Source organism: Mesocricetus auratus, unplaced genomic scaffold (genome assembly GCF_017639785.1).
Source record: "Mesocricetus auratus isolate SY011 unplaced genomic scaffold, BCM_Maur_2.0 contig_6715_pilon_obj, whole genome shotgun sequence".
In the NCBI taxonomy this organism is placed as follows: domain Eukaryota; kingdom Metazoa; phylum Chordata; class Mammalia; order Rodentia; family Cricetidae; genus Mesocricetus; species Mesocricetus auratus.
In genome coordinates, this window is record NW_024431681.1 from 1 (window position 1) to 12,392 (window position 12,392).

General features: G+C 42.9%; 1 protein-coding gene across 3 annotated transcripts; it reads right to left on the reverse strand.

The window, feature by feature from the left end:
* Positions 1 to 121: 121 nt before the first annotated feature.
* LOC121138247 lies at positions 122 to 9,283 on the reverse strand. 3 transcript variants are annotated; one of them, XM_040741003.1, is made up of 6 exons: positions 9,127 to 9,283; positions 5,865 to 6,027; positions 4,623 to 4,754; positions 3,802 to 3,985; positions 1,239 to 1,390; positions 122 to 339 (listed from the first exon to the last, which is right to left on the reverse strand). In XM_040741003.1, the coding sequence occupies exons 1-6, from the start codon at positions 9,245 to 9,247 to the stop codon at positions 252 to 254; spliced, it is 840 nt and encodes a 279-aa protein (XP_040596937.1). In that variant the 5' UTR covers positions 9,248 to 9,283; the 3' UTR covers positions 122 to 251. The 3 variants fall into 3 exon arrangements, with proteins under 3 accessions (XP_040596937.1, XP_040596938.1, XP_040596939.1); XM_040741005.1 differs by having other exon boundaries at positions 123 to 339; positions 9,162 to 9,248; XM_040741004.1 differs by lacking the exon at positions 4,623 to 4,754.
* Positions 9,284 to 12,392: the final 3,109 nt, after the last annotated feature.

Sequence of the window (12,392 nt, forward strand, 5' to 3'; positions counted from 1 at the left end):
GAGGATGTCTTCTTCTGAGCCGGCCTTGATTTGAGGACATAGAATGTGGCTTCCTTGGCCTTCTCGGTTATCTAAAAATATGCTATTGAGGAGGAAAGACAATCAGACTCACAACCAGCCTAGTTTCTCCACAGGTTATGAAAAATGAGGGCATATTCACACTGGAAGCCAAGAACAAGTCCCCTATTCCCCCCAGCAATGCTATGTTTGCTGTGGATGGGAGGTAATGGTGGCTCACTTGCCTGTGAGAATCAGTGTTCCTGCTGTAACAGCTCTTTCTGCAGGAGGCTCTCTTCCTGGGCTGCGACTGGTTCCAACTCACACTGGAGATTTCCTGACCTAGAGCAGGAAAGCAGTTACAGAACAGGCCTGGTGTGGACTTGCCCTGTCAGCTATTCAGTCTGAACCAGCCATGTTCAGCTGGACACCCAGCATGATATTTCAGCTGAGGGCATTCCCTGATTTCCCCAAGGGAGAAGGGTCAGAATGTACCTGGGCCTGAATATTTTTTCAGCTTTTTAAAATCTGCTAGATAATGAAGTGCTAACTACACTGTGCTGAGCATGAAAACACAGTCCATATCTCCAGTTGTCTAGATACATTATGTTAGAAAGAAAATATAAGAGTAGCAAAGTATGAGTATAGTTCAGGCTAGACATGAATGACCTTGATTAGACAATAGGAGAATGTGAGCACCCTCAGAAACTTAATGTAGAATTTTTAGGGAGCCTATAAAATGAAAGCACTTAAGTTTATAATTATTTTTACAACAAAGAAATGAGTCAGGGTTCAACTCCCAACCCATATCTGTTCTTGTAACAAAAAAATCCTTTCACAGGAAAGGGATGCATACTGTAAGAGAGCCTGTAGTCAGCAGGAGTGAGCTGCATGCAGATCTGCCCAAAGGTAGAAAACTATCTCTAAAGGTGATGTTATAGGAGGAAAATAAATTGACAGGAACACACACTGTCCTCTACATCTAACACTCCTTAGACAGGTTCAGGATGAGAATAGTGAGAGTTTTGGGGACACACAGGGGACAAAGTTCTGAGAAGATACCAGAGAGATCAGAAGAAAATAGGGGGTAAACTATCCCCAGAAACTTTAAGGCTCAAACACAGTATTTCTTGGAGAAGTTCCTGTAGACTGGGCCAGCACAATACCCTAAGGTGTTCTTCCCTCTCTGGGGTTGAGAGCCAAGCAGATAGATGGCAGAGATCCAGGTTTAGGTGACCTACATGGTTCTAAGGACTCCTTCTGACTTGGGCTCTGACATCTTCTCTAAGACACTGAAAGGATGCTCCATCTTTTCTGCCAAATCCCTGTGCTGGGTGATCAACTGTTTCTGCTTCATCAGGTTCTTTGGTCTTTCATCCAGGCTTTCTTCTTCCTGTTCATTAGAAGTTTTTGTTCTCAGTGGAGGGTTGCTCCTCCATAAGCATACACATAAACTCATGAGCACACACAAGAACATCTAGGCACACATACAAGCACACTGTAATGCAGTAACATGTTTGGTTTACCAGTTAATGCTGATGTAAGGAGCAATTATCAGGTATACTATTGAGAAGAAGGTAAACTTTTGTTGGATGACACAGTGGGCATGAGAGATAGACAGTGCAGTCATTGAAATGTCTAGCCGGTAAACCTAATGCACAGACAGGTGGACATCTGGGTTCCTGACCTGTTAGCCAACCCTGCTTAGGATGTTCCCAGAATGTGCAGTGTAGGGAGGTTCCCCATCACAAGAGCACTGGATGGTGGTGGATCAGGCCACTCATCTTATTCACTGCATTCCACTTTCCACCAAGGTGAGCAACTTCCTCCAAGAGGAGCAGCTTTCAGCACAGACTGCCTCACTTCAGGTCCAAAAAAAATGACCTAAGCATTCTAGAAAATCTCTACAACCAGGAGTGAAAAATAACATTTTTCCCTGTAAGGTGATTGATGAGAGATGTCATTCTATAAATCTGTCTGTTATTCTTTGTTGAATAGAGCACTGTTGGCCAATAGGTAAGCAAGACAAGATAGCTGGGAATAGGAGTGCAAGAGGATTCTGGAAAAGAGAGGCAGAGATGTACGCCACCAGAGTAAGAGGTCTGGACCCATTTCTCTGCTAAAAAATACTTAGAATGTCAATTATGGGTTAAATACTTAAGTCAGTGCTAGCCAGTAGAAACAAGCAAACGGCCAACAGCTTCATAATTAATATAGTGTCTTGTGTGTTACTTGGGGACTGAAATTGTATGAGGGCCCAGGCAGATGCAGAAGGCAACACATTACATAATGGTACCAGAAGTGGATAACAGAACCCAGGCAGGAATCCCACAACAGGTGATTGTGTCAGGGATTTGTGTGAGGTTGACTAAATCAGAGACAAACAATTGCATGTCACCTGCAGTACTTTTCTGGAATGCGGCACTTTGCACAATCATGAGAGGGAATCTGTTTTAAGACACAACCACAACCATGACACAGTCAGTACCACAATGTCTGCAAGGAGATGCACTATGAGATTCCGTGTTGTGAAGCCAATGAGATCAAACCGGACACTTCCTGTGCTGTTAGGTCTGTGCAGTGAAAGAACATAAGTCTATTCCTTTTTTAATTGCTGTATTGTTTGATTTTTGTTATCTATTATAAAATACATTAATTACAAAACAATAAATATGAGTAAAATGAAGACACAGGTACTACATCTTTCCTCTATCTTTTCTGTTGAAACTTAGAACAGTTAGAGGACAGAAAACAAGAGAGATGATCCAACTTGTAGGGCACAAGAGATCCAAAGATTACTGTAAAGCCAGATTAACCAAAATAGCAGATTTCAGGTTCCCTGAGAGACCTGGGCTCAAGGGAATAAGGGAAAGAGGAGCACAGCATCATAGGTCATTATCTGGCCTGGAAAAACAACACACACACACATTGCACACATCTACACATGCATGCAAACATCACACCAAGACTACATAAACAATAATGGAGCAGAAAGAAATGAGGAGGTCATCATGCTTAATGAACAACTGAATTTAGCCTATGCACATCAGGTGTTTCAATGAGACCCACAGCACCGCCATCCATCCCTAGGGGAGTAGTAATTCCCGGGGGAGCACATAGCTTCGGCAAACTATTGTGAAATGATTGGAGACAGTGTTCTCTTGAAGCCTCAAATCTGTCACCCCAACATTCAGCCAGTCAAATTTTCCCACCTTTATGGTCATCCAGTTAGCTCCAGACTGGAAGCTCCAGGAAGTGAGAAATATCCAGCACCACCCACAGAAAACAGGGTGGAAAAGATGGTACTCTGACCTCTGTCAGTGTTAACCAAGAGTTGAGCAAAGGGAAGAGAACACATTGGGATGTAGGAAAAAGAAGTAGATTACACCCCAAAGTTGACAGTGAGAACCATTCATTTGGCATTGACACTAGGATCCAGTTCTTCCAAACTGCTTCCTACCTGTGATCTTAGGTAACAACTGCAAAGCAAATGAGGCACAGGCCCTGACCTTATCCATGAAGTCCCTGGGCTGTTCCCTACCTAGCTCCCTGCATAGAGACCCTGCTTATACAATGACAAGCGATATGTGACTGACTGTACTGAGAGTTCCATCAGAGCAGGAGAATTTCCTTGCCAATCAATTTCTTGCAAGAGTATATCTCTCCAGAGAGACTTGTGAATGATCACAGAAATGAACAATTGCATGGTATTTGGTAGATGTCAAATTGAGTAGGTGCATTGATTCATGAGAGACTCTTTTATGGTTGGATGGATGTGCTGTGTGCCCCACTGACTCAGCCTACCTTATGCTGCTCAGCACAGGGGTCACAGATCTTCTCCTGCACCTCCTTAAGGAGCTTCTTCACCTCCTCACAGGTCTCTTGCAGTGCAATCTGCTCCTCCAACAGCTTTTCATTCTCCAGTTTCAACGCATGGACATTGTTTTTCAACTGAGTCAAATCTGGTAGGCCAATTCTGTGGAGGAAACTGCACCAACATCCAAAAAATGGTAAGTCCCAAATAGGCTCCATTTGCCATCCCAAACTCCAAGTATCACCACCCCTTAAAATTCCGAGGTTCCGAGACAAAACTGACAGTAGTAAAGCCAGCATCACTCGGGAGAAGGTCAAATCAAGAAAACAACCAAATTCCAGAAAATTTAAAGTACTTCTGAAAACCCTGGCACCAAGAGCTTTACTGCATCCCTGAGAACAGGATGAAGCCCACATCTTTGTTTACCTGTTCATAGTATTCGGAAAGCATCACCAGATAGAGGCCTAATTCTCTCTTGGGGAGGGCAAAAATCCCAACTAGAATAAATTTTGTCTGTCGGTTACATGGTATCAACACTGTGAACCCCCTGTCAGAGCCTGAGAATCCCTGGGCATCCTGACACCCCCTTCATGGTGTAAAACATTTTTTATGTAGAGGCTCCTATGTAGGACATTTCTGGGAGGGACTCAGTGTCTTTTCACACTTAGTAAAAACAGTCCAAGAGGCACAGGTCCAAGGGCAACAAGGCGACAGATGCTATGAGGCAGACAGGCTAGAACCAGAGCCTCCACTTTGAGTCAAAGACAGAGAGAGCAGAATCAGCCATTCATAAACTTAATCTGACACTTACCTGTAGCATTTGTTGTTCTCCTCAATCAGCTGCTTGCACTTGTTCAAGTTATCACTGATCTCCAAGGGAAATCTCTGAAGGTCACACATTACCTGCTTATGCACCTTTTTCATCATCTCAAAAGATTTCAGCCTGGGATAGGGCATGGCCCCAGGAGAAAAGAATCCCATGAACCTCATGGATCATATGAAATCAGGCTGTCCTGGACTACCTCAGCCTAGTGGACTCCACAGTCTGGCACTGATTCACTGGGGCCTCCTAGTGCTTAATATATTTTCTATCCTCTCCCCAGGCTAGAAGAGGTAGGGTGTCTGAAGGGAATTATCGAGGCCCATATGGGCACCCTTGGTGTGCTTGTTCTATAGATTAGCTCTCTACGATGTTCCCTGGAATCTCTACCACATATCTTTGCTCAACAGAGGCATCTGATGACATTTCTCCTGTCTTTAGAAGAGGGATTCTCATTCCTGTGTGCCTATTGCTACACAGAGGAACAGAGCACACTATCAGTATTTCCAGGAAGGAGTCCCAAATTCAGGGTAGTTTTATAAACTCTACAGGGGATTGCAATGTTCCACCAATGTGAGCACAATGGCCAAGAGATATGCGGATCAAAGTGGCCACAACACATGCATTCCATGGAGACTGTGAGAATGGCAAAACCTTAGATCATGCAGAAAACACACACTTACACACACACACACACACACACACACACACACACACACACACATAGGCCTTCTACTCTGCTCCCACATACAATCAGGATGTCCATGAAATGGAGGGTGGTGTCACTTTCTTATAATATAAAGAAGAAACCAGAGTGTAGCAGTGATGAGCTTCAGGCCGTCCAGCCAGAAACTGAGATTAATGAATGTTACCAGCCCCATCCTGGTGCTGCCAGGAGCTTTTAGCACTCATTCGCCTTCTCATCAACCACAAAGGCTCACCTAGTGTGTCCCTCAAGCCAGCACCAGTCAAGGCCTCTCTCAATGAATGTTGAGTAAACACATTGCTGTCCTGATCCCCAGACTGTGATTCAAGTCACAGGTTCTGCTTTTCATTTGGAGGAACCAGAGGATCCTGTGCCCACATCTTGTGACTACCCAGGTTCCAAGTTCTGCCTCTCATGTGCACAGGAAAATTAGTTTATGCACCAGGCCACCCTGAATCGTTAGCCTCTTGAACTCAGGAAATCTTGACTTGACACTGTGGGGTCAGAGTACTGAGAGTAATGACTACCTGTTATAAAAATCTATCTTGGTATAGCTTTCCAGGATTGCACTCAGTTCAATTTGCTCATTTTTTATACTCTGTAGCTTAATGGTAAGTTCCTCCAGCTTCTCCATCTGCTTGTCCTGCTTTGTGTAAGTAGAGAGTTGGGATGGTGCCTCCTCAGTAGTCCCTGCAGGCAGATAAATACAAGTGAACTGGAATATTTGAATGGCATAGGGCCAGGAGTGTCTATGCTGAGTACCAAGAAGAAGCCCAAAGAAGAGTAAATGCTAGGGACCCAGTGAACTCCAAAGAGGACAGGGCAGCTATGCTCACACTGGTGTCCATGAGGTAAGTCTCTCACTTCAAACACCGTGACTAGTCATGTGCCTCATTCAGAGACTTAGTCCCCTGTTCCTGGAAGACAAAAAGCTAGTCCAGCTGTGTAGATTTGAAGAGTGTCATCTCTTTTCTAATATGATGCAGGTAAGTGCTGCTGTCCCTAGAGCTAGCAGCATCAAGTTCTCATCACATTTGTACAGAAAAAACTCACCTGAAGTATTGGTGCATGGCCAGGGGAGTTTCCCTCCCTCCTTATTAGCATCAATTCCCATGTAAACTGAAGGAATTCAATAGGATGAAGTGCAGCAACACCACAGCCTGAGAGAGATGCCTTATTAGTCACCCCTTTGCTTCTGCTGGCCTTCTTTCTCACTCAAAAGTCGGGTGAGGATTCCTTCCTTCTCTCTCAAAAGTAGAGTGAGGATCTCCCAGAAAAGCAGCTGCAGGTTTGACAGTTCATGTCTCTATCACACTAACTATCAGAAATATTTACTCTGGGCCTGCTCTGAGGAAAACCAGATAAAAGCAGGTTAAGCCCATTCCTTCCAAGATGCTAAGCCCCACAACTGTAAGGCCTAGCTCAAGCTCTACCTGCTCCAGGAAGCTACCCATCTCCTGACCACTATACTTTTCCCAGAACCATTTATTTCTTCATGTTTTACACTGAGACTGTCAGCTTCCTTCTGCCTCTCTGGACTTCCCATGTTCTCAATTATCTCCGCTCAGGCTTGCAAACATGTCTAAAGACACTTTAAGCATATCCCACAGTCACTTGGTGTTCTCTGAATACTGGTGATATCACAGGGAACACCAAGTGCTCTCCACAATACAATAGAATTGTCCAGAGAAGGGACAGTTAGTGTCACCAGAACTCCTCACCTACCTAATAACTAGATTCTGCAATTCACTGGAAGTCATACTGCCCTACCCAGGAACTTCCATAGATACACAATGGAAGACCTTCACTATGTCCTCATTATAAAGCCAGAGGCCTCTCTCTGTGCTTCATAAGAATATATTCACAACTTCATATATGCAAGTTGAAGACTCACTTCCAAAAACATCCCAGGATATGTTTCAGCCCCTGGTAGAGATCTCTAATCAATAACAAGAGAAATAAATATTTCTAGGTAAATAATTTGGGAATGTGGACAGGAGATTTCAGTCCCCTAAAGATGACAAGCACAATGCAGAGAATCCACATGGCTGGTACAATATATTGTTGTGGCGGGGACTGTAGTTGTCCTGTGAGAACAAGATAAATTCCATAATTGATGACAATTACCCCCAAAGTTAAGCAGAACACATTCCAACCCTCATAAGTTATCAAATATGTGACCAACTTGTGACAGGTCAGGCTAGAGACACTAATCACTGGGGCTCCCAGGTGAGCCCAAAACACAAGAGCTAAAACTCCCATGGAGATTGATGTCCATTCCTGCACTCAAATTTGAGGAAAGGTGATTGGCTATTGAGAGTCCATAGAGAGATATGCAAAGGCATTTTCAGAAAATTGAATTTGTTATAGTCATGGGGAACATATGCAGTGTGTCATTGCCATATTTCTTTACCTAGAGCTTCACAAAAGACAAACTCCTTGATCAGGAATCACCTGGTACAATGTCCATGTCCTCAGGAATTGGGACACAGCCAGCTTAAATTAAAATATTCACTGGAGCATGAGGAGGTTAGGATAAACGCACAAAAGGAGAGCCTTGGTGCTAGACCTTTTGCAGAGCCCAAATTTACACTTTTGAATTTCCTGGCAGTGCTGAAATGAAGGGTTAGCACCATGCTCTGCCTGGATAGAAAAGTCTCCAGAGGTCAGGCTAGGGCTTGCAACATGTGCTTGATGAACCACAAAGCAAATGAGTAATGTTGGGTAAAATAAATCCATTCCTATATTACATCATACTGACAACCATGTTAGACAAGGTTAGGTATCTCAGTAATACCAAATTCTAGAAGTCAAATGACAGCACCTTCCCTACGCACTACCTCAACTCAGGCCAATCTGACACAATGAAGGATGCTCAGGAAGTGACTGATAGATGACACTGTACCCTAGCAGGTTCTGAAAGACCAGAATTGTGTCTTCACCTCTGTGGATGCCAGTTATTTCTATAGGGAGGGGGTGTCTCAACAGTTACCTGCTTTCTTCTGTATCCCTGCACCAGGTGACCCAGGGGACAGACTCCTAAATCTTATTCACAGCCACAGAGAATGTACCTTGGGTTTAGAGCCTTCAGTCATGTGCTTTAAGAAGCCTGGAGCTAATTGCTACGGTCACATTCACTCAGGTAGGATAGGGATGACCTCATAAATTACTTGATGCTTCAGACTCTCATGTTAATGGAGAAGCTACACAGTGGCAGAACATAGTCCCCTGACTCAGAACCCATCCTTACTAATAGCCCAGGATACCCAGAGCTTGAAGTAAGGGGCAGTCTCTTGTTCATGGGCTCTAATAGCTCTCAGCTGAACTGGAGACCTTTGTGCCACCATACCTGGAAAGATGGAAACCTTAGGGGCCACTGGAAGACAGCTACACTTTGTAGCTGAGCCCTGCTAGTGGCAGTGATGTAAAGCATAACAAACTCAAACTTTGCCAAGGCTCATTTCTTTCCCTTTAATCATTGTCAGTCAACCTATCGGGCTCCAGTGGAGGCAAAGTACAGCGAAGGTATTGAAATCTCATTGACTCCCCTGTGCCTCATTCTCCCCTCACCATGAAAACAGTGGGTCCCCAGCACAAACACTAGAGTCTTGTCAATTCCTGACTGTCTAAACAATTTTCATGAATCCTTGATGTGGGTGAATCCTTTAGGAAACCAGAGAAGCAGGATAGGTCTGTTGCTTCCCAGAAGCTCCCAGTTCCTGAGCCTTATCCCTGGAAGGCTCAAGGCTGTCACACACAGAGTGCCCCCAGTCCCTTCCTTGAACTCACGGTGTCTTCCCCAGAACCATGTTTTCCAGTGAGACCTAGGGCCTGCTTCCTTCTTCCTCACTCTGGTCTCTCCATGTTGTCCATTCCTCCTCCCAAATATACTTCGCAGTCTTGAAAACATTTCTATAAGTGACCTTACAGGCAATGAACAACTGTCCTAAGGACAGCCAGTGTTGCTACAACACAAGTGACATCATGGGATTCCAAGAGATCTCCAGGACACAATAGAATTTCCAGATGGGACTGCTGATGTCACAGGGCACAGCCTTTCACTCCTTGCTCATTCATTCTCCCTGAACAGACCAAAGCTGGGGTTTCCTTTCCAGGAGTCTCTCCTGTGACACAGGGGTGGCCTTTCAGCACCTCCTTCTTCCAAAGTTAGAGATTTCTCTTTTCTTTTTCAGAATGTTTTCAGTACTTCAGCCATGCAGAGTTGAACCCTAATTTTGCAAGCACTGCCTAAGAATAGTCCTTAATACCCATACACAGAAATATGAGAGAAAATGCATGCCAAGAAATTCGGTGATGAAATGGAGGAGGAGAAAGCAACAGAAGAAGTCTAAGTTTAAGGAAAGTTGGCAATTGGACATTTGTAAGTGAGCTGAGTCTATTATGAGACACTCACTACTCTAGACTGTTCTCCCTACAAGGCTGATAGGTTAGTCAGGGATGTCTAGATTTACAGAAGTTATAAAATGAATTTCTCTTTAGGAAGGGGATTTGTTTTTAAACTTTTTATTACTTTAATTTTAAATAGCTTGCTTCACATGTCAAACCCAGTTCCCTCTCCCGCCCATCCTCCCATACTCCCCCACAATCTCCCCTCTCCTTAGTTGTAGTTCTTTGTCCAGAGAGTAGCCATAATGAGCAACACTATACGTGATGCATATCAAAGGGATACAAATAGGAAAAATATATCAAATTATTATCAAGTGATGTCATAGTACATATAAGACATCCCAAAAATTCTACCAGATATTTTCTTCAAATTATCAATGAGTTCAACAACATGGAGGATAGGAAATCTGCTTTCAACCATCAGGAGCCTCTGTATGCAGCACCAACAAAAACGCTGAGAAAGATCATCCACAAATGCCCATCGCCCAGAGTATACAGAAACCAATCATGTAGAAAGACTCCATAACTGTGAGATGCACTGGTTTGTTGATGAATAAATCTTCAGTAGGTATTTCAGGGCCAGGAGTTTCCTAAGAGCTTCAAATTTTTTGCCAAGTGTTGTCAAAAGAAAGAACTTTCAGTGCATGATATGGGAGGGACAGGTTTAGTTTCTAGAGCAATCTAGGCCCCATTTTTGGCAACAGTTGTGGCTGATCTCTGAGAGGTGTGGCTGAGAGTTAGAGGAGTATAGACAGAAGGGAATGCAAAAGTAAACTTCATGAGATGTCAACTTCTTGTTCCCAGAAGACACCTTGAGTTGAACTGGTGGGAAGGCAAGGGGTCGGGTACCTGAACAGGACTCACAGTGGAGAGAAGACACATAAGCCTAATAAAGCTCCATAGCCAATGACCAATTAGCTGATTAGCCTTGAGTACCAGCCCATTCCAGTGAATAAAGCTTATGCTTTTGCTTTTACCACAGCTCTATCTTGTCTTTCTAGGATGTTGTCTTCTCTGTTTGTCTCAGGAATGGAACATAATGCTCCCTAGGTGATCACTGGCTTCCTTGCCATGGATGTTTGTTACTGGTGTATGGAGAATTGCAAGCACTTTTATTGTCACCTTGCTGAGGATCCATCTTAGCCCCAAAATAATGGCTATCATAAAGAAAACAAAAGGCAGTGATGTTTGTAGACATGGTGAGAAGTGAACTCTTGGAGGTAGTTGATCAGAATATAAATTTGTGAAACCATTACATAAATCAGTATAGAGTTTCATTGCTGATAATCCCCTAAAAATACAAATTCCACATAACCCAGCCTTACCACACCTAGCTGTGCATCTTAAGGAATCAAACTCAGTTCACAATAAGGATATGTGCACATCATGCTGTTTTGGTACTGTTCACATTAACCAAATATGGAATTATCTCAGCTGTCCACAAATGATTGAAAAAGATGGAAATGGGAAGTGAATTGTGTATTAAAATGTTACAATAAGCACAGTATTTTTTATAGTTAGTACAAGTAATAAAAAAGAGCCTGGGGAGATGGCTCAATCACCAGCATGAAGAACTGTGTCTGGCTACCCAGAACACAATACTATCCAGAACTGTACCCACTTGTGTAGCCCTAGTACTGTTGAGGACCTAACCAGTGCAGTCCGTGGAGTCCATTGATAAGCCAGGCTATAATGCTGAGCTCTAGGTTCAGAGAGACCCAGAGGCTGTGTTTGTGTCTGTGTACGAGAGAGGGTCAGCAGGGAAGAATAGTAGCGTTTTTTTATGCAGCAGGGACATTCAGGACAGTTGTTTTCTAATTGGGGGATCAGGGTTGTTTTTAATGTGCCTTAAATAATAAAACAAGGTGAAGAGTAATCAAAGAAAACAACTGATGTTGACCTCTAACCTATCCACAAATACACATATAAACACTGAGGAGTTCACATACCCCTGCACACAAACACCAACACAAACACAGCATAACATGTACAAAAAGAAATGAATTAATAAATAGACAGATACATGAATAAAACATAGCTAGGCTGTGAGCTAGAGCCATGTTTGTTAAGACACATTTAAAGCTATTTTATTTTAAACAGATCTTTTTAATTACAGAAAACTTAATATTGATGATGAAGGAACAGTGGAGGGCTGTATGAGCTGACACAGAAAATAGATAAATAACATAAACCATTAATTGATTGTTACAGAAAAGTGACTAGTGAAATAACTTTTATTTGCTGAAAATAAGTTGCCATTTTCTGAAAAATGTTCGCATAAACATACTCATACATAAATGTGAACAAATTCTTAAACTTTTATCTGACTATACTATTGCTTGTTTTAATAGTTTACCTAAGAAGAGTCTTTGATTAAGTTATTTCTTTGGAACTAATGTGAATCCACGTGGTGGTAGTATCTTCATAGAGATCCAGATGCTGTTTCTCCCATGGTCTTTTGCATCTGTGTCTGGGGGTGGTTAGTGAGAGAAGGAGGAGAGCTTTGGATGTGGCAGTGAAAACTAGGACCTTCTTTCTAATTGGATAAATAGTTTTCTCTTTTATCCAGTTTACAGCAGAAGAATTTGAACTCCCTAATTCCAGTCCTTTTGTTATGCTTGAATTGTGAATATTCAGTGAAAACAATA

Bases quoted from the DNA above. Each gene is read 5' to 3' on its own strand.
- LOC121138247 (XM_040741003.1), bottom strand. From the start codon at position 9,247: ATGTTTTCAAGACTGCGAAGTATATTTGGGAGGAGGAATGGACAACAT. The intron at 1,391-3,801 runs GTAGGCTGAGTC...TCTAATGAACAG, and splicing joins CCTGTGCTGAGCAGCATAAG to GAAGAAGAAAGCCTGGATGA. The intron at 340-1,238 runs GTAGGTCACCTA...TTCCTGCTCTAG, and splicing joins GAAGGAGTCCTTAGAACCAT to GTCAGGAAATCTCCAGTGTG.